General features: G+C 32.3%; 2 protein-coding genes across 4 annotated transcripts; both read right to left on the reverse strand.

Annotated features, from left to right (window-relative positions):
* Window positions 1-5,414: 5,414 nt before the first annotated feature.
* On the reverse strand, window positions 5,415-9,268 carry ADCL (D-aminoacid aminotransferase-like PLP-dependent enzymes superfamily protein). 2 transcript variants are annotated; one of them, XM_068615696.1, is made up of 5 exons: window positions 9,008-9,268; window positions 8,888-8,934; window positions 7,940-8,118; window positions 7,174-7,853; window positions 5,415-5,767 (listed from the first exon to the last, which is right to left on the reverse strand). In XM_068615696.1, the coding sequence occupies exons 1-5, from the start codon at window positions 9,129-9,131 to the stop codon at window positions 5,673-5,675; spliced, it is 1,125 nt and encodes a 374-aa protein (XP_068471797.1). In that variant the 5' UTR covers window positions 9,132-9,268; the 3' UTR covers window positions 5,415-5,672. The 2 variants fall into 2 exon arrangements, with proteins under 2 accessions (XP_068471797.1, XP_068471798.1); XM_068615697.2 differs by lacking the exons at window positions 8,888-8,934; window positions 9,008-9,268 and adding an exon at window positions 8,571-8,603.
* Window positions 9,269-16,074: 6,806 nt separating this feature from the next.
* Window positions 16,075-23,555, reverse strand: LOC137813444 (cyclic nucleotide-gated ion channel 1). 2 transcript variants are annotated; one of them, XM_068615699.2, is made up of 8 exons: window positions 23,238-23,555; window positions 22,699-22,817; window positions 21,815-22,382; window positions 21,484-21,696; window positions 19,501-19,796; window positions 18,846-18,957; window positions 17,875-18,111; window positions 16,075-16,976 (listed from the first exon to the last, which is right to left on the reverse strand). In XM_068615699.2, exons 2-8 carry the CDS (start codon window positions 22,728-22,730, stop codon window positions 16,278-16,280), a joined length of 2,157 nt encoding a protein of 718 aa, XP_068471800.1. In that variant the 5' UTR covers window positions 22,731-22,817; window positions 23,238-23,555; the 3' UTR covers window positions 16,075-16,277. The 2 variants fall into 2 exon arrangements, with proteins under 2 accessions (XP_068471800.1, XP_068471799.1); XM_068615698.2 differs by having other exon boundaries at window positions 23,091-23,532.
* Window positions 23,556-23,959: the final 404 nt, after the last annotated feature.

The following is a 23,959-nucleotide window of genomic DNA, read 5'->3' on the forward strand; positions in this document are numbered from 1 at the left end:
CATGATAATTTCCCAAGCCTCCACAAAATCAACTAACATTTTACATTTTGCTTTAATGTTCTTATTAATTTGAAAGCGGCATAGAAAATTGGAAGCTTTAGGAAAGACAATGTAGAGCATAAATGAAGTTGTTTTCTCGCTCATTTGCTGAGAACACAAGTAGAAGAAAAAGTCAGCCTGTGGATGACACACCAAAAACAAAGGTAACCTTTATTTTGTGGTTTGTAAGTTTTATCCATCAAGAAGACAATGCTAAATGAATTTAACAATTTCTTTGAATAAGGAAGTGTCCATAAAAAATCACTCACAACCTAGGAAGACTCGTGACACCTACTCTAGTGAATATAATTGTTACGGTTTAACAACATCATTAAATGTTGCAAATTAGTTATAGTTCTTCTAACTAATCTTTTTATATGTGTATCTATCATTTTATACTTGCTTTATTGTTGTGACATTATCCTCATTTTTCTCTTTCAAAGTAAGTAATATGTTTGACGACGTAACTAAACTTTTAGTCATGTCAACAAGCATGAATTGTTCATTTGATTTCAATTTCCCATCATAAGGGTGACCAACTAATGTTTCAGTCAATTCACAACCTAACAAGACATGTATTTCTCCCCTATTTTCCATTTATTGTGTCAGATCTAATAATGACTATCACAAAACTAAGTCCAAAGGTCACCCTACGCACCCATTGAAGTAAGTCATCTCATGTAGGAAAAAGCTACACAAATACATTACAACATAATTACATCAATTATCAAAGTTATAACACAAATAAATTAAATTTCCTTTACCTCATTTGTTGTAAAATGCCTAACACAGTCTCCTTGAAACAATTCATCTTCACTGCCCACAAAATTCATTAATTGTTTCATATCAAATATCTTATCTACTTCATCAGATATTTTTTCCAATGTTGGGATTCCTTCTCTATAATTCAACAATGATTCACCTACAACTACGTAACAACTTTATTATAATTTTCTGAATTAATAAAATGAACATTTTAACTGAAGTTTTATTAAAAACAAAAAAAAATCAAGATTTTAAATGATTTCAAACCACCTATTATGAATTAAAAAACACCTTCCAGATTGTATGGTTTAGGAAAACACATTTTGGATTGTATAATCTAGAAGATAATTCTAAATCTGGAAGTACCTTCCAGATTGTACAATCTGAAATTTGTTTTTTAAACGTCTTCTAGATTGCACAATCCAGAATGCGTTTCCATATTCGGGAATATGTTCCAGATTGTGCAATCCAGAATATAATTTTTTATATTAAGGATTACATAATCTGAAATGCATAAAATTCAAATTTTTTATTTTGGATTTTGTAATCCGAAAAGTTTTTGGATTTCACAAAATCTAGAAGTGAAAAAAAAAATACAAGACTATCCATGAACGAAATGCAGTAACCTACCAACACCACTACCAACCACCTCTCACTATAAATGACGACAGACCACCACCAACCACCACTGCAACGAAACACAAAGCCAAGAAACAGCCAGAATTAATAAAATATATTTCAGAAAATATGTTCGAAAATATTCTAGAAAGAACAATCCTGAAATCATTTTTAAAAATAGTCTTTTTAAAAATAATGGGGTGTAGGAAGAATTTGGTAGGATGTAGGAAGAAACAACCCATACCAGTTGGCTGAGTGGTCCTACATTATTCGGCTATCTATCACTGGCAATTTCTTCCTGCACCCCCACTTTGTTTTCCTGCACCCCCACACTCCTATACAAAGACCCTTATTAGTTTTTAAAATTCCAAACATATCCCTAATATGAAAAAACCCTAAAATGAAGGCTGCGTTGATTTTCTCATTTGCGCAGCGTTTTTCTTCCTCTTCCACAACAGCATAGCAGCGACACCTCCATAACATTCTTCTTTCAATCTCACACATTCCTTTTTGGTGATTTAGAGTGCTATTGACAAAGGTAAGTAAATTTTTTTGTTTTTCAGATTTACACATCCCTTTTTTCCATGGATTTATGTTTCCGTAATCATTTTTTCACATTCCAAACTTATGGATATGGTAAATCCTGAATTTCTGATTCCGGGAATGTTTCGGATTTCGGGATCCGGTAAGCTTCCAAATTTATGGATTCGGTATTGTACCGGATTGATGTGTCCGGAATAATGAGTTGTTGTTGTTTGTGTTTGTGTTACTCAAATTAGTAAACAACAATTATATTGGGTCAAGGTTTTGTAGTGTTTTGCTTGGTATTATATGGTACCATATAATTAGTTTGTATGCACTCATTAATTAGATTGCAATTTGGTTTAACTTGAATGGTGTAATTGAACAAAAATGGTGAAGACTAGGGTGGAGGTTCACAAGGTGATCATCTACGTCCCACAACCTCTGTTAGAAGAAGAAGAAGACATGTGAATGAAGGTGAAGAACATGTTGAACATGAAGATGTAAAACATGTTGAACATGAAGATGTAGAACATGTTGAACCTGAAGAAGCTGAACCCCAAATGGAGGTGGAGGATGAAGACACACCTGAAGTAGAAGGTGAAGGTTATCCCGGAAGTCCACGGGATGGGACACTGTTGACAGGTTATGAAGCCCATGTGGCCATGCAATTATGGAATGGTGTGGTAAGTAAATATGTTGTATTATGATACTTGTTATCCTGTTAATTTGATATAATTTGTGTTGATTAAATTGTATATTTTATATGATTTTGGTTGGTTAAATTAGGATCGAGGAGAGTTAAAATTGGTGTCTTATGGTCGAAAAATGAATAAGATGGGTGCTCTTTATCCTCGGATACTACCTGCAGTGGAGTTGTCAGGTTTAACTGCACTTGTTGGGGCAAGCTATGACACGATAGACAAAGGACTGTTGTGTGCCTTTGTAGAAAGGTGGCACCCATAGAAAAATTCATTTCATCTACCTGTAGGTGAGTTGACCATCACATTGGATGATGTGTCGAATTTGTTGCACCTCCCAATTATGGGACAATTCTACATGTATCCGAGCTTGGATGCAGTTGCGGCAACCGATTTGCTTGTTGATTCACTTCGTGTAGATCGGGGAGTAGCAACTGTTGAGACTCGTCATTGTCGGGGTGGACATGTGCGTCTAAGCTGGTTGAGGGAGATGTATGAGGACGTATGTACCAGGAGACAATGGACTATGGCTGCACGGGCATATTTGCTACACCTAGTAGGTTGCACCATCTTTGCAGATAAGAGTGCTACCTCAGTTAGTGTATCCTACTTGGGATTATTTGTAGATTTAAGGCACACCGGAGGATACTCGTGGGCAGTAGCTGCTTTGACCCATATGTATGAGCAGTTGGGAGATGGTTCCTATGCAAATACTAGAGAGTTAGCTGGGTATGTCACATTATTTTCATCGTGGATATATGAGCACTTTATGAGTATTGGGCACCGATAGCTTCGGGATGACTATGTTGAGGATCAACCGCGGTGTATAAATATATGGTTGGGAGTAGGTTGTCCACACATGCCTCAGTTCGGATGCAATTAAATAGCCTTTGTGTAGGTGTTGTTCAATGGATGCCCTATGAAGAGCATAGAGCGGTGCGTCCTTTTGAGTGGATTTCATTATTTTCAGGGTACATTCGGTTGAGGGGTTGTAGGCAGATGCATTTGCCTGAACGTGTACTCAGACAGTTTGGATATATACAGTGTATCCATAGTCACCCAACCATCGTTCATCATGGCGATCCATCCACATCTGATATCGACCATCGATGGTTAGATTATAATGCTAACCTCATACAGGGTGCAGTATTAGCAGCTGATGTTGGAACTTGTGTTCCTGCATATTTGGAGTGGTTCCAGTCTATATCACACCCATATATCATAACAAATTATTTACTAATTAATAAACAACTTAAACATACTTTACAAACTTAACTTTACCTCATCTGTAGTAAACGCATTTGTACATTCATATCCCTTCGATTTAGATAATGACTTCTCAATATCATCATCATCCCACACATCCACACCATCATATAATTCTTGTTCAAATTCTTCACTACTATCCATGCTTCTACAAATAAACAAAATGAAACAAAATTATTGCATTCCGAATCCATGAATCCATAAGTCAAAAAAATCATTTTGGATCCAACAATCCATAATTCAGAAAGACCATTTCGAATTCAGGAATCCATAACACAAAAAAATAATTCTGGATTCATAAATCCATAATGCAAGTGATGCATTCCAGATTCAGGAATCCATAACACAAAAAACAATTTTGGATCCACCAATCCGTAATGCAATTTAGGCTTCCAGATTTAGCAATTCGAGAAACTACAATTTATGACATTTTACCTTCCGGAACACCCCTCATCCGAAACAAATAATTTAATTAATTCTAGATTCATGAATCCGGAATATATTACCGGATCCTGGTATCTGGTAATCCTGAAATCTCCATAACCACCGTGCTCCTTAACAAAAAACTTAACTCTTACCTCTATAACCAAAACAGTACTTCGGCAACGTTGCGTACTCTTTCACTTTGCTCCCAACAATTATGAAGAACCTCTACAGCAGTTGATACCCATGGATAAAGATGATCCGTGATTGTGGAAATGCAGAACGGTGCCCTTTTCAAATTTTAGGTCAAGGGTAATGTTGGAATATTTAAAATCATGGGGATGCAGGGAAGAAGAAGCCTCTATCACTTCACCATAGCCAGTTAAGAAGTCTCTAAAATCATTTGTATAGATCTCTAAAATCATGGCATTTCTTCTTATACCCCCTCAATTTGATTTTGTACCTTTACAATTTTGAAAATGCCTATTTTACTCTCTTTTTTTAAAGTGAGTTTCGAATTATCTATTCCACTATATTTTTCTAGAACACTTTTCAAAATTCATAAAATAAATTTCAGAATATGTTTTTTGGAACCTGACGTAATTGCCTAAAGTCATTTGTATAAGTGCATCTCTGATCGCAAACAATACCAACCAAAGAAAGGGTCATTCACCGCAGTCCTCAGGACGCAGCTATTCTGTGATTAAAAAGTTAATTTCCAAACAAGAGAATGCTTTTCAAATAAGCTTTCCGGAAGATTTCATAAACTCTCCATAAAATATTTCGGAAGGTTTTAATTACATTTCTAGAACAAATATTCTAAATATACAAGGATTTCAAAAGGCATTTTTGTTATTATATTGTAATAAAGAGCTGCGCCAAAAAAAATATGAAGGTGCAATACTTGCGGAAAAAGTGTCATGCCATTTTGCCACCAGTTGAATTTTATCAAGGAAATTTTTTAGTTGATTCACAAATTAGTTATGGAAAATCTTCCGGATGGAGCTTTAAATGCTTTGTCTGTGTTGTGTATCTTCAAACTTTAGATCTTATTTGTCGAACAGCTCTTGACTAACAGTGTAACTGTAACATTGTAGATAAACTTATGTGATTCAAAAAATTTCAACAATATTCAAAAGTACACACGGATATCAGAAGCAAGTCTCAACAAGAACGGTTCATGACACCAAACCACAGAAACACATTTGAAAACTAAGCTCCATGGAATACTGATTCTTACAAGACTAATAGGCATCCCTCTTGGGGTTGGGGCATCACAACTACTGATGGTGAATCTTCATTACAAAACGTAGAGAAGGAAAAGGAAAAAATGTTGTGTCAATATGGAACCGGTATACGAACAGTTGAGGGTCCTGATTTCATGTCATCAACAATTAGATTGAAGAGAGCCTGTGTTACAGGGCCCTCTTTGCCTACAAGGAATGCATAACAATCAATCAGCTCATGAGAAGATACATAAAATTTACTCAGATAATGATTACAAAAGCTCTCTGTGATGGACCAACCGAACTGTAAATCAAGAGAGTCAATCCTAACTAAAGGGTCCCATACACTGACAAGGAACGCACAATGCAAGTTAGCAACAGTTCACAAAAACAAGCAAGATCGAATCTGTTTATGTAATGATTAACATATTTCAGGTCAAAAGACCTCGACCAAACAATATACCATGACCATTTTCAAGTTTAACCGTCTAAGAATCAAACGTAAAACTTTTGGAGATAAAATCTTGTGTGGAGACTGGAGAATCAGAGAAAAAAAATGCATTAAGGAAGATTCATTTGCATGATCAATCTATCAACATGACCGAATATGTGGCAAAGAAAGCTTGACAGACATTCCCTTGACCTAGCAGGATCCTATGTTTACCATTATTATCAACAATTCACAATTCAGATGTAAGACAAAATTTTGAGAAGACTAGACTAATTACATGTATAACATGTTTGGAAAGTTAAAATAAAATTACTAGTATAATTCTTGGGATAAAATTTGAAATTAAAACCATAAGTTTAGAATGCGCTCCACTTAACTTCTGGGACAAATTAGTTTTGCTTGTGATATAGAGATTTTATTTTTCTTTTATTTACTTGTAAAGGAGACAAATCCTAAAACTAATTTATTTTTGAATTCAGAAAATGAAAAATTATTTTTTGACAAAATATTGAGAATATCTCTCTCCAAGGATTGTTTCCTTCATTATGTAATCAAGACTTATAAATTATTGTGACAATCGTCTTTAAACTTATCAAACATTTTGTAGCGCTTACTTTTTCTAGGTTTCATTGTTCTGTTTTCAATAGCCGTTTTCAATTGGTTCCTATCTCTAACCATTAACTTCCCAAACCTAGTTTCAATTCTCTTTGGAATCATATTCATATAATTGAAGAACAACAGAACAAAACACAAAAAGAATAGAATCTTCTAACTCCACTAAGAAGTTCCTGTTAATTCAGTCAACTGATGCCTTGGAGAAGACTAAAGAAAAGCATACGCATAATTTACTAGAGTGCATACATGCAAGATCTGTTTGGAGAAACTTCTCCATAACCACTTTTATGAGAAAAATAAGAAGAAAAAATTAAATCAATTTCTTCATATTCCAAAATTTACTTAGGCGTGCCTTAGTTTATAAAAACTATTTCCTATCCACTATTCCAAAATCTGATTTTTTAACTCATGCATAAGTTAATTTTAACTTCTGGAGAAACTAATTTAATTTTTCTTTCCTACTTTTTTAAAAGTACTTACATAGAAGTTCCCTCCAAACATACAGTAAATCGTATAACCTTTTGCAGCGAGAAGTAAAAACACTTACCATCACCAATAACGTGTTCATCCCACTGCACTACAGGGCAAACAAGAACTCCACTGCCAAGAAGCATCATTTCATCTGCTTTTTTACCTTCTTCAACAGTCACATTTTCCATCCTTATCCCCTTAAGCTTACCCTCGCTTAACAAACCCTCGGCAAGGGTTAAAACTCTCTTAGCTGTGCAGCCACTCAAAATTTTGTCAAAGTGAGGCATTATTAGTTCCTTCTCTTTAGTGACAAAGGCCACATTCATATTAGGCCCTTCTGCAACAAAACCTTCATCATCAAGCCAAATGCCTACAAAAGCACCAGCTTCTTCAGCTTCAACCTTTGAGAGCACATTTGGAAGATAATTCACACTCTTAGTAATGGCAAACTTGGGGTGTTTAATGGGAACAGATGAAGTAACAACTTTAACTCCCCTGGAATTAAGCGACGATGGTGACAGATCCTGTATTACTATTGCATAAAGACTTGACTGGTGGCAGTTAGAGGGAGATAACTGAAAGTCACCAGGTCCTGCTGAGAGCCAATATCTTAGTGATCCTTTTCTACACTTGGAAGCACTTACAGTTTGTATTAGTATTCTCCTTATGCTTCCACGATCAAATGGGGGATCTATTTTAGACATGAATGCTGAACTTAAAAAGCGATCAAGGTGTTGATCTAGCTCATATAGGTATCTATAATGCACACAATACACCATTTGATTGCTTTAGAAAATAGAAAACAAAAGAGTAAATATCATTTTGAGGTGGAAATCACTAACCCATCCACTATTGCAGCAGTATCAAACACACCGTGGCCCCTATGGATCATGTGGTCATCCATAGGAATAACCATAGCGGCTGGGTCTGTTGTTATCCCATCAAAAATACTAGAATACATAGCAAGAAACTGTTGCTTGCCCTTTATCTTTTCTCTAAATGATTTTAGCCTTTCATAGGCCTTGTGCGTTCAAAAGAAGAAAAAAGAAACATACGAAAAAAATGCAGTTAGTAAGTAATACTGAAATCACATATTAAAAATAATGATTTTCCCTTTCTAATTTCACTATGGTTACAAACATAATTATCTTTACTTCAGCCATACAAATTTTTTTTTGTCACAATCATAACTTTTAGACCTTTCTTGAAAAATTCACTTTCTAAAATGATATGAGATAAAAAAAGTTTGTTGAGTACATTGAATTATATCACTGTTACATTATCCACAAACATCTAGTCACGTATATAGTGAATTTCATCGAATATTGGCAATTAAACAACCATTGATAATCAACAAGTCCTTTGTGAAATTCCAAATTAGTGCTTTCTGAAAACATGGTTGAAAATCTAAACAAAGTGATTAATCTTTTAAATAATTTAGGTCTAACTCAATAAAAGTGAGAATTATCTTACTTATATAATGGGCTGGATTTTTTTTTCTCCAATGCACCCTGGGCTAGCTGCATAGATAACAGGCTCTATGACCCTTTTAACGGATATAGGATAGTCACCATTATCATCTTACAAAATAGTTTACATCTACCTCAACCTCACCCGTTTATTTTTGAAGGTAGTTAGAAGAGAGATTAGTCGAGAACAAAATTGATAAATATCCGGTAACAGTATAGTTAACAAACAAAAAAAAACTGCAAACAGAGAATATTCTCCAGTCATAACAAGTCCTAACCCGAACCACAAACAAAAATTGAGAGTACAAAAAAAGATTAGACCTCGGAGGAAGTCAAAACCGGAACACGAGATACTTCAGTTTTAGAATCTGCAATGTCAACGCACCATTAGTTTCGAAAATCAACATTGATTAGGAAGCAGCGAGAGTCCAGAAAACGCACCTGCGGAGGCTGCAGATTGGTAGGAAGCAGCGAGAGCGGTGGGGAAATGGCGATGGAAGCGGTGGCGATGTGGCGGAAAGGAAAGAGAGTGGGAAATTTGCGAGAGGAATGGGAGAGAAGCCATGTTTAGGAAGAGAAGTGAGAAGCAATTGGAGAATGGAAGGTTGGTTGGGTTTGTTTTTTGGTTTCCATTAAACAAAGATGATCGCAACTAGTTTGGAGTATTCTTCGTCCTCCCTCGTAATAACACTAGTAGTACCTGACCCGTGCATTGAAAATATCATATTTAAATATTAATATTATAATATTAGATTAAATTTGTTTTTCTTAAAGGTAAGATATTAAATTGTAATATTAGTTATACAATGAATTATAAGTTAAAATTAAATTAAGTAAAAATCATATAAATTAAAAATAGATATGATGGGTATATTAAAAACGCAATATAGAAAAATTTAACTATAGTTAATAATTTAAAACACTACAGGATCATAGGTGTAAAATTATATACTTAATTTATAATATTATAATATTAAAAAGTAAAGAGAAATAATGTTGATATATTACAATCAATTATTACTAAATAATTGAGAATAGATAAAATTGAGCAAAAATAAAATTATTATGAACAAAATTATTGATCATTCAGGATGATGGTAAAATCTCTCCTTTGAATATCAGATTTTCATGAATACTGTAATGTTAAAAAAATAATTAAATAAAATTTATTAAATATGAAAATAATAAAATACATTAACTAAATATACCTTTTATTTGAATACTCTTCATTATAAAATGAGCTCTCTGAATGAAGTTTTATTTTGACGTGACTATGTTTAATTCATTTCATAGTTACAAAAATAAACAATATGGTATACAATATGTATATGAGGGGTAGCAATAAAAAATAAACGATACGATATATGTTAGATACAATATGCATGAGGTAGTAATGAAGAATGAAAATTTAAAAACCATATATTAGTGTAGGTGCCTTATTATGCATGTTAACCAAATAGAAAGTGGTAAAAATTAAGAATTAAAAAAATTAAAATGTAATTTCATCAGCTATTTTCAAATTTCTTAGACATTTTTTTATGGTATTTGACATTTTCAACTTTGATTTAGTTTTAAAAAAAAAATTATTACAATTTATAATTGTCCATAAATTAAAAAAATTTAAAAAGTAACGCATTAGAATTAAATATATCCTATAAAAAATACAACACCAAATTACATAACTTTGGAATGTAGGTAAAATGAATTAATTTTGTAAACAACATGTACATTACAATAATTTGAACTATTTTCAATTATCCAAAGTCCTATCTAATATAAAGTTCACATAAAAATTATAAAAGTAAATACGACTCTTGACCACCAACTTGTGTTGTAGGTCCATCTCAAAAAATATCTTGCACTATTTATTGTAATTAAAAATAAGAAATAATGTAAAAAGTTTAAATAATTACATTATATGAAGTCCAGTTAATGTAAAATGGATAAAAAAAAAATGTGTGTTCAGAAACATGATTCGGTGAATGACACATTAAACTATGCGTCCACCCTTTTTTATATAAATTCAAACCAAATATAATGACAAATGATAACACATGAATATCATGAAAATTTTGAAGTACAATAAAATAGAATTGATAAAAAAAAGTGAATACAGTGGAGTAAACATGGATTCCTCACCAGATCTATGCTAAACCGTCAAACAATTGAATACATCATTGAATACTTAATAATGAACAATATAATCACAATCAAAATTTTAGAATATTAAGTCAAAATAAATAATAAATAAGAAAAAATCATGAAATAGTTTTTATGAGTTTAATGTACTAGAAATTGTTATAGCGTTAAACATATCAAATTATGCCAACACATTATAAATATGTTAGATAATGAATGAAAAGTTTAACACATTATGTATGCATATTGCAAGTAATGCAGGGAAAAAATACAATAAAAAATAATTACATAATAACAATAATAATAAACATAAACATTAAGACTAATTAACTGTTATGGTTTCCAACAAAGTGAAACCACAAAAAATAAGTAATAGTTCTTAAATAAAGTAAAAAAAATAAATATTTGTCTTTGTTTAAAAGCAATGGAAACGATTAGCCTAAAAATATAAGAAATAAAATTATCTGTGTTTGCTAACATAATGACTTGGCATCAGTAGCAAAACTCTGATATGAGAAGAAGAGTTCCTGCTATATGATTCAAAGATAATTTTGTGACCTTCACGGAAAGAATGAAGACGACAAAAAAATCTTTCAGCCGCTGCCAAGTTTAATGGTTCTAGCAGGAAACCTTCCTTTTAAGACCTTACATTCGACCTCCTTCAGCAGTCCATGTAGGCTAACCTTTCTAAATCTCCCTTTGCGAAGATATTCCGCAAATGGAGCAGGAATATTCTTCAAGAACATGGAAATAATAAGTCAACAAAAGAAATAGAATATAAGGCACGACATTTAAAAAAAAAGGAATGCTAAACTCACCAGATAACTGGCATAGATGTGTAACAGAGACAACTTTATGGAAAAATGGTCAAAGGGACCAATGGTCAACAATTCCCTCCCTTCAACTTCTTCCAAATAACGATTTACACCACTTTCAAAGACCTCTCCCATGTAAATAGTTATATGGAAAACGTTTTGACCGATGTAACAGAATATGATATAGTGGTCGCCTTTAAAGCCATAAAAATCACTCGAAGTCCACCATCCACACAACATTTTGGGAGACAATAAATCCTCGTTATAATGTACTATATTGACGTTCCCTGCACTATCTGCAAGGGTCCACTTCTCACCAAGTTCTTTTTGAAACTCAATCGTGAATGCATCGTCAACATACCCAAGCTATACATTTTTAAATAAACAATAAAAAGTCAGGAACTGAAGAAACTGTGTAAAAGTGGAAATTTAAGAAAATAAAGATACATACTTCACTGCGGATGTTCATTGAGCAAAATAGACCTCGCGTGTCAAGTCTAAGAATTTCTTCAGCAGTGGGCTTCACGAAAGTGAATAATAGAGAGAGCAACAAGAAGCAAGGAGGAAAGAAAGTTGGATTCTAAATAATAAAAAACCAAACTATGTTACCTATTTATAGCCAAATATTAATCATGACTCTTGATGTTTCCGTGTGTCTCAAACAACATGTCCTTTCAGTTGAAATAGAGTATTAAATAATAATGAAAGAAATAGAGAATTAATAATTAATAATCATTAACAATAATAAAAAATAAAATAATATAAAAAATTAAATAATAAATTTGAAATGAACAGTTATATATTGAGCTTTTCTAAACATTTTCTCATAGTCATTTGTGCTCTCAAGATTTTTAAAACATTTTCTCATAGTCATTTGTGCTCTCAAGATTTTTAAATCAAAGTTGTGCATTTCTTAATTTTTATAAATGGTTGAACAACTACTAACATTTTACCCAAATCAATGCTAAAAGAGTTTGGTTAAAAATTGGAGGACTTAAGCCTCATAACATTATGCTTTCGTATTTTAGTGAAAACCCCTCAAGGAGTAGAGCAGTCACATTAACTTAGCATCAAAGGGTGTTCCTGTGGAATCGAGATGGACATTTCAAAGTGAGTAATGTTGCTCGAAAGAATTATATTGCATATGTTTCACATGTTGATTTGCCTTTGAAGAAATATGATTTTAACGAAGTTTTTTTTTTGTTTTAAGATACTTAAGATTTTATTGAGAAAATAGATCCATATAAAGGATTCAAGATGCAATGATACAAAAACTCTCGAAGAAGTAGTAAAGGATCTGAGAACTGAAGACAAAGTCATAGGTGTAATGGCTACTGAATGATGATGAGTAAAGAATAATGTTCAAGCTTTTTATCTCGAATATCAGCCTATGTAGTCAAGAATGTTAAAACTACTATTGAAGATGAAGTGGAAGAAAGTATTACAGTCTTTGAGGCTGATGAAAATATAATTGAGTTGAAACATTAGTCTCAAATGTTGTTGATAGTAATTGAGTCAAGACCTTAGTCTCAAAAAAATTAAAAAAAAATTTATATGTTCAAGCAATGATTAATGTGGGAAAGTGAAGTGATGTAATTATTAAAAATTACTAATGCAAAAATACCAATATAAATGGACAATCCTCCCATTACAAACTAGTTATATAATAATGAGTTAATCATAAACTTATTTTTTAATATACAGATTTTCTATGTGTTAAAAGTATATTTTAAAAACTCCTATACATAATATAATTATATATATTAATGAAAATTGAATGTTGTTTTCACTTTAATTTATGTATTTCAGATATTTTTTAATATATTTAATTAATATGATTCTAGTTAAATTTATAGAAAAATTTAAATTTGATGAAATAGTATATTTTTTAAAAGTATAAATAACATTATCTATACTACTATTAATATATTAGTGTTGGTAACAGTTTCTATTACGTTTTTTAAATTTTATCCTTACTATGATAAAGTTTGAATAACTATTCTTTTATTGTGATTTTTTTTTTCATTGCATAATAAATAGAGTCTCGATATATTGACACCTTTTGCACATGACATACATTTGACGCTGCAGATGTGGCAATGATGTGATAGAGTGAGATTGCGCGCGAATGAGCAGCGCGATCTTCAAAATAGGGTAAAAAATAATATATTACATCGGTTCTTACAAACAACCAGTGTAATATATTTTGTTTTACTCAGAATGACCCATATTACATCGGTTAAGTCATCTAACCGATGTAATATATGGCCCATATTAAAAAAATGATTTTTTTTTCATAAAGAGTGGGTGGGTCATAAACGTCACATAGGTAACCATTTACAGACACACGGGTAACCAGTTTTGTGTGTGCCAGTATATGTGGAGAAACCTACATCGGTTAAGCCATCTAACCGATGTAATATATGACTTTTACATCGGTTAAGCCATCTAACCGATGTAATATATGGTTTTTATTAAAAAAAATTGATTTTTTTCATGAAGAGTTGGTGACCATAAACGTCACATAGGTAACCATTTACAGACACACAGGTAATCAGTTTTGCGTTTGCCAGTATATGTGGAGAAACCTACATCGGTTAAGCCATCTAACCGATGTAATATATGGTTTTTATTAAAAAAATGATTTTTTTCATGAAGATGGGTGACCATAAGCGTCACATAGGTAACCAATTACAGACACACGGGTAACCAGTTTTGTGTGTGCCAGTATATGTGAAGAAACCTACATCGGTTAAACCATCTAATCGATGTAATATATGATTTTTACATTGATTAAGTCACTTAACCGATGTAATATATGGTTTTTATTAAAAAAAATTGATTTTTTTTCATGAAGAGTGGGTGACCATAAACGTCACATAGGTAACCACTTACAGACACACGGGTAACCAGTTTTGCGTGTTCTAGTATATGTGAAGAAACCTACATCGGTTAAATCATCTAATCGATGTAATATATGAGTTTTACATCGATTAAGTCACTTAACCGATGTAATATATGGTTTTTATTAAAAAAAATTAATTTTTTTTCATGAAGAGTGGGTGACCATAAACATCACATAGGTAACCACTTACACATACACGGGTAACCAGTTTTGTGTGTGCCAATATATGTGAAGAAACCTACATCGGTTAAACCATCTAATCAATGTAATATATGATTTTTACATCGATTAAGTCACTTAACCGATGTAATATATGATTTTTATTAAAAAAAATTGATTTTTTTTCATGAAGAGTGGGTGACCATAAATGTCACATAGGTAACCACTTACAAACACACGGGTAACCAGTTTTGCGTTTGCTAGTATATGTGGAGGAACCATTTTTGCGTGCGTCACGTAAGTAGCCACTTACAGACACACGGGTGTGCTACGAGTCATATATTATAATATATAGCCAGTGTCACATCCTCACCAAATGTCACGTTTGCAGCGTCAATTAATGTCACGCAAGCGGTGTCAAGTCTGTGTCAGTGACATAGGGTGTTAATAAAACATTTTTGTAACAAATATGTCAACAAAATAAATAAACTACTGTGAAATTTCGGGTTAAAATAAGTATCAGTAATTTTCAAAACCAAATTAATAATTTTGTAAAGGGGCATCATATAAAAGTGTATAAAATAAAGAATAATGTATGTTGATTAAGCCCATAAGAAGTAAATTTAAACAACTAAAATATTATCATGATTAAAGATTAAAACACATGCTTTCATAATCGATGAACTTAATCGATATATATATATATATATATATATATATATATATATAAAGAGTTTCTCTCCTTTAAATTTGACAGTTATTTATTTTAAACTGAAAATTTAAATGTTTAAAAATTTAGAAAAATTTGAATTTGAAAAAAAAAATCTAATTTCTTACAATTTTACCCTTTAAATACCTTTTTTTAAATTTAAATAATTTTTTCCAATAAAAATTTACCTACACAATAAAACTAACATACAATAAAATTATAAAAAAAATTATTTATTTTATAATTATTTTTATAAAAATATTTTTATAATTTATTAATATATTTTTATTTTAATAGTTATTATAATAATAATAATATTTTTTATAAAAATAAAATAGTGTATTATATCTAGATTACACTAATTTTTTGTTTGTCTTTATATGGTTAAATTTATATTAACTCAATAAAATTATAATTATTTTAAATTTATAATGTAATATTTTTAATCATAAAAAATATAATGAACTCACTCAATCACGACTAAAACATTTTGACAAGTTTTTCTGTATTATATAAATTTTAACCTGTATTATATCATTTTTTTAAAATTTCTAAAATTACTCTTTTTTCTGAATTCAGAATTTAAAAAATTTAATTCAAAAGTAAAATCTGGTTCCAGAAAATAAAATAAAATACGTTTTTTAAAAAAAATCCAAAACACAATCTAAAATTGCATTCCAGACAAAAATTTCTGGAATCCAAAAAGTGTTCTATAAATCCAAATCCGACTGAAAATGTATTTTAAAAAAAAAATCTGAACTTCAATAATAAATCCAAGAAATAAAATCTGAAAAATATATTTTGGATAATAATTATAAGGTACATTTTCTAATTACAGATTGAGTACTAGTTGGAATAGATATGGTGCACGAAGAATTTTTGAAACAATTTTATATATACAACTTGGCTTAATTTCTGAACCCCGTATATTATACACTTGAAAATTGTACCAAAACATGATTCCATGATGTTCTTCATTTGTGTTTATTCTTCATCCGCAGTAAAATCAGGTTCTGCAGGCTTCTGAAAAAGCATGGGGGGTAATCTCTCTGCCACCCTACCCTTCTTTGCACCATTACGGCGTAGCAATGTAAGTGCATTTGCAGCAAACCTTGAAGCATATATTGTAGCACCAAGGCTAGGTGAGCTTCCACCTGATTTAGCCAACACATTTTGCAGTCTATTCTCGTCTTCAACCAGGGATTCTTCAAGCTTCCTCTTACTGTATCGCCGCCATGCAGCTTGGATGAAGCACGCAGCCCACGACCGCCATTGTTGCGAGTAGAACCGGAAAGTGTGGCGTAGCTGCTTACTGTGAAGGCGCCGAAACTGTGATGCCACGAACTTCAAGTCATCGGCTTTGAGGGCGAAGGCTTCCACTTCTGAAAGAGTTTGGACTGTTCTGGTTGAGGTGGGAAGGTTGGATGAGGAATGGGGATCCAAGGCCCACGTCAGAAGCTCCTCTCCACAGAAGTCACCAGCTTTCAGATACTCCGAGTTGAAGAAACCGGTTCTTCCACCGTTAGTTGTTATGGTCAGTAACTTCCCACGCATTATGAACAGCATCTCATCAACTGGGTCTCCTTCCCTCACAATGTAGCTTTCTTCAGTGAACAGCACCGGCTTCAGACGGTCACACATTGCATCCAGAAGTTGTTCATCCATTTTCTCAAACATTGGCACCTTCACACACAGCACACAATATTGGGTTGGTTACTTCTAATACTAACTCAAAATAAACCTGCTAATTAGATGAATTTGCGCACATGTATATACTATTAAAAAAATTCCTTATGATAAACACTAAACAGGACTGATATCATATTAAAAACTCTCGTTAAGATAGATTTTAAATAGTTCGATACCAAGGGTTGGTTATTTCTCATATTGAACTCAAAATCAACTATGGTTTTTATTTATTCTATTAGAGAAACTAATTTTGAAACAAAAGTAACTATTAGGACATTTCCATTGCAGGTCAGAAGTTTATGACCTGGTCTTATAAGACCCCCCATTGAAGTATAAGAATGAAAACAAATATTTTTGTCATAAAAACATCAACAACTAGATGAAATATTGATTAAAGTGAGTTTTACAAGATTCTTCTATCAGAAGTGATGATATGAACAATATCTGGTTTTGTTAAAGGTTTCTCTAGTTGGGCTTGTCTTGATCCTTTATACCTAAAAACATTGTAATATTTATGGTCATAGTAATCTTGGCAATGTTGAAGTATACATCTGTTGAATAATGTGGTGTTTAATGGAGATTGAATAATTAATGAAAGCTTCTTAAAAGTATTTGATGGGGATTCATGTAATTCTTTATATTTATAAATGTTAAAGCACAATTATATGATTCTAAGAGTTATTTTCAATCTTTACTTTGTTGTTTTAGATTGGTTTTATACTACACAATTTTGCTCTTCTAGAATACCACCAACATTTTGGAAAAGAGATATTCAACAAAAGTAAGAAATTCACAATCACTACACATAGGTGGTTGGTTCAAAATATGTGGATAACAGCAGAAAAGGAATAAAGATTAAAAAAATATATATGAAGGGGACAGGGGCACTTACTCTCATTAGCAAAGCCAAACAAAGATGTCGCTTAATGTCTCTTCTTAAATCCTTGGGAAGATTACGAACCAAATTGTCTTCATCTACGCCTCTGGTTTCTTGCCATTTGTACTGCTCATATCGTCTGATTCGCACTCTCAGGCCATCAGGAAGCAATCGGTGAGACATCCACTGTTCTGCATCCCTCCTCTTCACTCTCATCTCCTCCAATCTTGTGGTTGTTGACTGCAAATATGTCTGTTTCAAAACAAGTATAATTGGTCAAAAAACTATAGAAAATATAACAGAATTACTCAGTAAACTCTATTCTTGTAACTAATAACTATACTCTCTTCTTATCAAACTGATTTACCTCTATAGTAAACTCATAACTAACTTTTATTGCTTGTTGCAGCATTTTTTATTTTAAGCCATAAAGATACAAGAATTGCTTAACTTATGAATCACCAAAACAAGATTTTTAGAAATGTGATGAAAAAGCCATGGAGATCAAACGTTTGGGTATGATTAGAAGATGGATAAGAAAACTTAGTTTGGCAGTTGTTCCATGGAAATCTCATAATTCAACTAGGATATCTTAATTCAACTAGCAAGATAAAAAGATATACTGACCTTACAGAAGAATAGTATTCAAAGAAGGAAAAGATAAAAGACAAGAAAGTATATGTAGCACTTGCAATAAAAGTACAAAATCCAAAATTAATAAATAGTACATGTCAGCTCCATTGCATGATTAGATGAAATCTTTTTCTTTTGTTTCTATTTAACTGTCATTAACCATTTATACTCTCACCCTTCACCTAATTTTAACTAGTTTAAATATATACCTTGCTATGATGTAGCAATGAAAATGGTAAAATGGAAAATCTAAAAACATTTTATTAAAATGAAAAAATTATTGCATTCTTAGTTTCTCCAAAAGAACCTTCAACTACCCTAAAAGAGGAACAAACGGAGTATTTGGTACGAACCTGCATATTTCCAATGAGGAATGAAAATAACACCAAACCAGATACAGAAATGAAAACTGCAAAGCATATTTCCCAAACATAGGTACTTGTTCCCAGGTTCTGGCCAAGAGAACTGCAATAAAAGAAATTACAGAATATTAGATAATAACTTCAGTAATAATATGCTCAAGCTTAAAATTTAAAAGACATACACTCATGCTGGCTGAGAGAATCCCCACCCTAGGTAGCATTTTTATTGAGCAAAGCAAACAGATTCAAAACTGAAGTGTAAATCATTTTCCAGCCTTCAGCACATCTAACTAGTACATTAATTTAACTGATGATCCATTCTTTATCTATCTACAAATATTATGTGCCCAACCACTTCTTGCAGACAAAAACACATGGACCTGAAGATGCATGCAAACACTTTGAAAGGAAGAAAACTTATAACCACAAATCATCCAGCATAATAGGGAACTATCATAAACATTTCTATGCTTTGAGCGCATACACTTATAAAATCCAAGTAGTGCAACAGTACAAAAAATATCCTATTATTGCACATCAAACCCCAAAAGAAGCCACAAAATCAAAAACTTATTGCAACATAATATTATTTACCTCAAACCTAAATTCATAACATATATTAAAAATAAAAATCAAAGAAGCGCACCTCAAATTTTTTAAGCCCCACCAAAAGCAGTAAAAGAATTTTTGTGGAAAATCTCTTGACTCCACAACACCGGATTGAAGAGCATCAAGGAACATTCCAAAATCAAAGAGATTTTTATCTTCCTTCTGTATTGGGCAAGAAGTATTCAGGAATGTCGAAATTTTGCTCAGCCCACCCCAATAATCATTACAATACATATCTGCCTTGTTACACACTGTTGTATTACTTCGACAGGCTTCTTGCCAACATGTGGTTTCTCGTTCTATAGAAAACAAGTACCAAAAGGCACCAACAACCTGAAAAAGCAATTAACTCAGCAATCACAAAGAAATGCAAGTGACATCAATTCATATTTTCAAACTTTCACTAATATTATGTTTTGTAAGAAAAATGCAAATTGATGTGTCATATTTAAACATGCAATACTAGGAATAAAAACAAAAAGGTACATGGTAACTACAATATACATGGATACTTGAAAAGTATGAACACATACAACAAGCAACGACATGAATACTTATTCGCAAAATTTTGAAGTATTGTCTCACACCTGACACAAAATGCCTAAAATGTGTCCAACACAGGCACATCAACAACATCTTTTACAGTATATAAATGCTGAATAAGAGATCATTAGCAACCTGCTGATCACAAAATTAAATTTATCTAATTTTACATAAAGAGAAGGGTGCAAGAGAATTTATTTTGCGTTCTCAAACACAACTAGTAAACTTACCACTGTTGGGGAAATTAGCATATCAAAGGTAGTTAACCTTTCAAGTTGCATTCTATTTAAGGTGATTCAAGGTTGTTGGTGGTATTCCAGAGGAAATGATAGTATTTAAAACTCAAGGAACTTAATTTCTACAAAATTGTGTAGAAAAAATTAGAGTAAGAGAAAGATAATTTGGGAACTGAAATTGTCTCTGTTTTGATTTGTTTTCCCTACTTTTGCTTACATTTTGTAGCACATTCAAAGAAGTCTGAAAAATAACTCTAAAAATTTAACAGTACTCTAACATTTAGAAATATAGGGTCACATGAATACCATTAAATACTTGTAAGAAGCCTTCGTTAAGTATTCAATCTTCCATTAAACACTTATGACAGCATATTAACAAATGTATACTTTAACATTTCCAGGATTACTGTGACCATACATATTACAGTCTTTTTAGGAATAAAAAAAGGCAAGAAAAAAACCCAACTAGAAACCTTTAACAAAACCAGAAATGTTATTAATAGGTACAATCATAAACATGTTTGATTTTAATTTAATATTTCTAAGAGTCTGTTTTAAAATCCAATTTTCCCATGGAAAAAAACATACCCACCTCTCACCAGGGGAATGGAAATCAAATAAACCATTGAATTCCACTGGAACAGTAGGGTTTACAATTCACTGGAGGGAGAGAGGATAGAAATCTTGTAATTACCTAGACATGTGGAAGCAGGCAAGAGAGGACTCTGCTAGAAAAGAGTGGGAATAAAATGCAAGAGTTGGCTTAGGAGAGATAGGAAGAATTGTATGGAGATGGTCGTTCCCAAAGCTAGGACTCTTTAGAAACTTCTCTATTCTGCAATTTTCATTTTTACCATTCCTATCATAAACTAGCCAATTCAATCTTCAAATACCTGCATCTAATAATCTATATGTCTGTTATGCAACTAGCATAGCATACAGAAGTGGCAAGTGTAGATCCCAACCCACTTACACATGTACACATAGCCTCCGCAGAAAAACCATAAATTTTTAATGAACTGATAAGACAAAATGAAATTGTTATGGACAGAACATCACTCCCACTACCACATCTGAAAAGCTATCAATAACTGCTCGAACAAAAATATAAAAAAAAAAAAAAAAAACTAGTAAGGCTAGAAAATAGCACGTAAATAACACAAACAAGTACCTATGTGAAAGCAATGTTATCAAAATTCAATTTCGATACACATAAATGAAAGTATATATCGTAAACTTACATGACTTGCAAGCATGTAAAGAAATAGATTAAATGCAGCTCCAGCCCAAGCAGTTTCAGTGAGAATGCCAGAGGCTCTTGTAACTTCTCTATATAATGGAATGACCCGCAATAAACGAGGCACATATTGGAAGAAGACAACAAATTTCAGCAAGTTCTTGGTATTAAGTGATTTAAAACCACTCATCTTTGGAATGATAACTAGAATCACCACCTAGCAATATTATAACAAGCCTTGAGTCAATAAGATCACAAATGAACCCCACAACAATGTAAAATTGAATCTACACTAAGATGTTAGTGGGACATAGACAATATGAAAGTATCCGTACCTGTGGGAGGGGAAGAACAGCAAGAATGTCAACTAAGAAATATGATGATAGATACCTCCTTGCTATTGCCCAAGAATCTTCAACCAAAACACCTCTTCCAAATACACGAGAAGAGGGAGCAATGAATCCAGTACGAAATTGGAAAATCATGTGGATTATATAAAAAGCATCAGAGAAAGATCTTAAGACAGTTGCTGTAATCTCCATCTTACTGTCCAGTGAAAGACATTTTTTCTCATCATCAATAACCGGGACATAAAAGAACAAAGGATCCAGTGATACTGCGATAACACATAATAATACAAATATCTTGTTCCACCTTTGAAGGAATGGACCCTGCGGATCAAGTATTTTCTTTCTAGAACTAAAACTTCTAGAAAGAGCACTACTATAGGGAAAAGATTTGAATGATGTTCTGAAGCTTTTTATCCTATCAGAACCAGATTCCAATCCATTTTGAAACTTCTCAGAAACTGAACTTAATGTCGTTCTAAATATCCCTGAGTGTGCAATTTTGATCTCAGAATAATTGCTCTCAGAACTCTTCTCCAAATTCCAATCCCTAAACCTGAACATCACATAAATATTAAACGATGAATAAATGGCAATATAAACTTAGTTAACATGTGTTATTCCTACCAAAAGATGTCTTCCATATAAATGCTGATTAAGGAAAAAAAAAAACTTCTATAATATAAGGTTGATAATTTGGAAATGTCGAAACGGTTTGATTTGGACAAGTGGTAACTGAATTGTGACTCTTACCCTCAACCGCAAGAATGAAAAATACATGCTACGGATAAAAAGTAGAATGCTTCTAAAATTTTCATAGACAGCAACATAAAATCAATGTGAGTAAATAAGGCAGGCATCTTCATACTAACCTAACAACCTTCTCTTGTTGTGCAGTGCTCATAATTGTAGCCTACTTCAAGAACAATAAAGCAGAACCAGCCTTGTAAATCTCATTGAATACCTCCTTCATTCACCACACTCCCTATTCCTGAAATAAATAAGAGACAATGACAATCAGACACTTCATTTCTCAAGCAAAACACAAACCCCACCATAACAATATCAAAAAATACAAACCGGTGAAATTAAATTAAACTTGTAATGATAAAAGAAATCAAATTTGTGATACCAAAAATAAAGTTCTCAAGATTGATTGTATCTGCTATAGCCCAAAAGGGAAAGATTCCATTAAAAAAATCACCCAATCTTTGTTTTTTTAAAGGAACTTTTTTTGAAACCAAACTCATTGAAAATAACTAACATGTATGTTGGCGTTGATTAAACTCCCAGATTTCGACCAAGCAGTGGTGAAGTAGAAAAGTAAGTAATGGCACATAAACAGTGGAGAAATATCACAAGGGGCGGTCAAGTATGGGAAAAAAACAAAGAAAACGGAGAAAGCACGAACTTGAAAACTGCAAAGTCTGAACCAGTTTGTGATGGAAAATGAAGATAGAGACAGAAGAAGAGGAACTGAATGAAACGTAGGAAGGGCTATGAAAGCAGATTGCAAGTGAAGAGGGGAATGAAGAAGGGGACGCAGAAAGAAGAAACGAAGGTTCGAGGAAAGGAGCGAGGAAGTGACAGTTACTACACCAAGTGGGTTAGATTTTTTGCATTCAAAGTTAATTTGTGATGAAAGTTTGGGTTTTTACAGATACTGAGAACGAAAGGGAGGGCGAGTTGGTGTTTGTTTGGTGTGTGAATGGGGATGATGAGACAAGACAATTCATGTGAGTGGTCGGTCCCACTCAAGTTTAAAGTTTAAATTGTTAAATACGTTATTTTTGTCGCCTTTGTGTGTCGTGCGTTTATTCTGTTCTGGTGTCCGTTGACAACACGGGTCAATCAAAGTCCTGTTGAATGTCTCGCACAATTAATAAAGGTTGTAAGAAATTCTTTTTTCAAAGTAGCAAGATTGGAAAAACATTTAATAATGTATTGTTTACTTGGACAACATATTTAACTATTTATTATTTAATTGTTTATAACCATAGTTAAAATTTAGTTCTAAATAACTGAATTTTGAATTTCATTTTGATTGATTATCATAGGTTCCTCTTCATTATGAATTTAAAACAATAACGAAAAATAATAAAATTATTACTTTTTTAATATATTTTTTCATTA

Source organism: Phaseolus vulgaris, chromosome 1 (genome assembly GCF_051622355.1).
Source record: "Phaseolus vulgaris cultivar YP4 chromosome 1, ASM5162235v1, whole genome shotgun sequence".
Taxonomy (NCBI): Eukaryota; Viridiplantae; Streptophyta; class Magnoliopsida; order Fabales; family Fabaceae; genus Phaseolus; species Phaseolus vulgaris.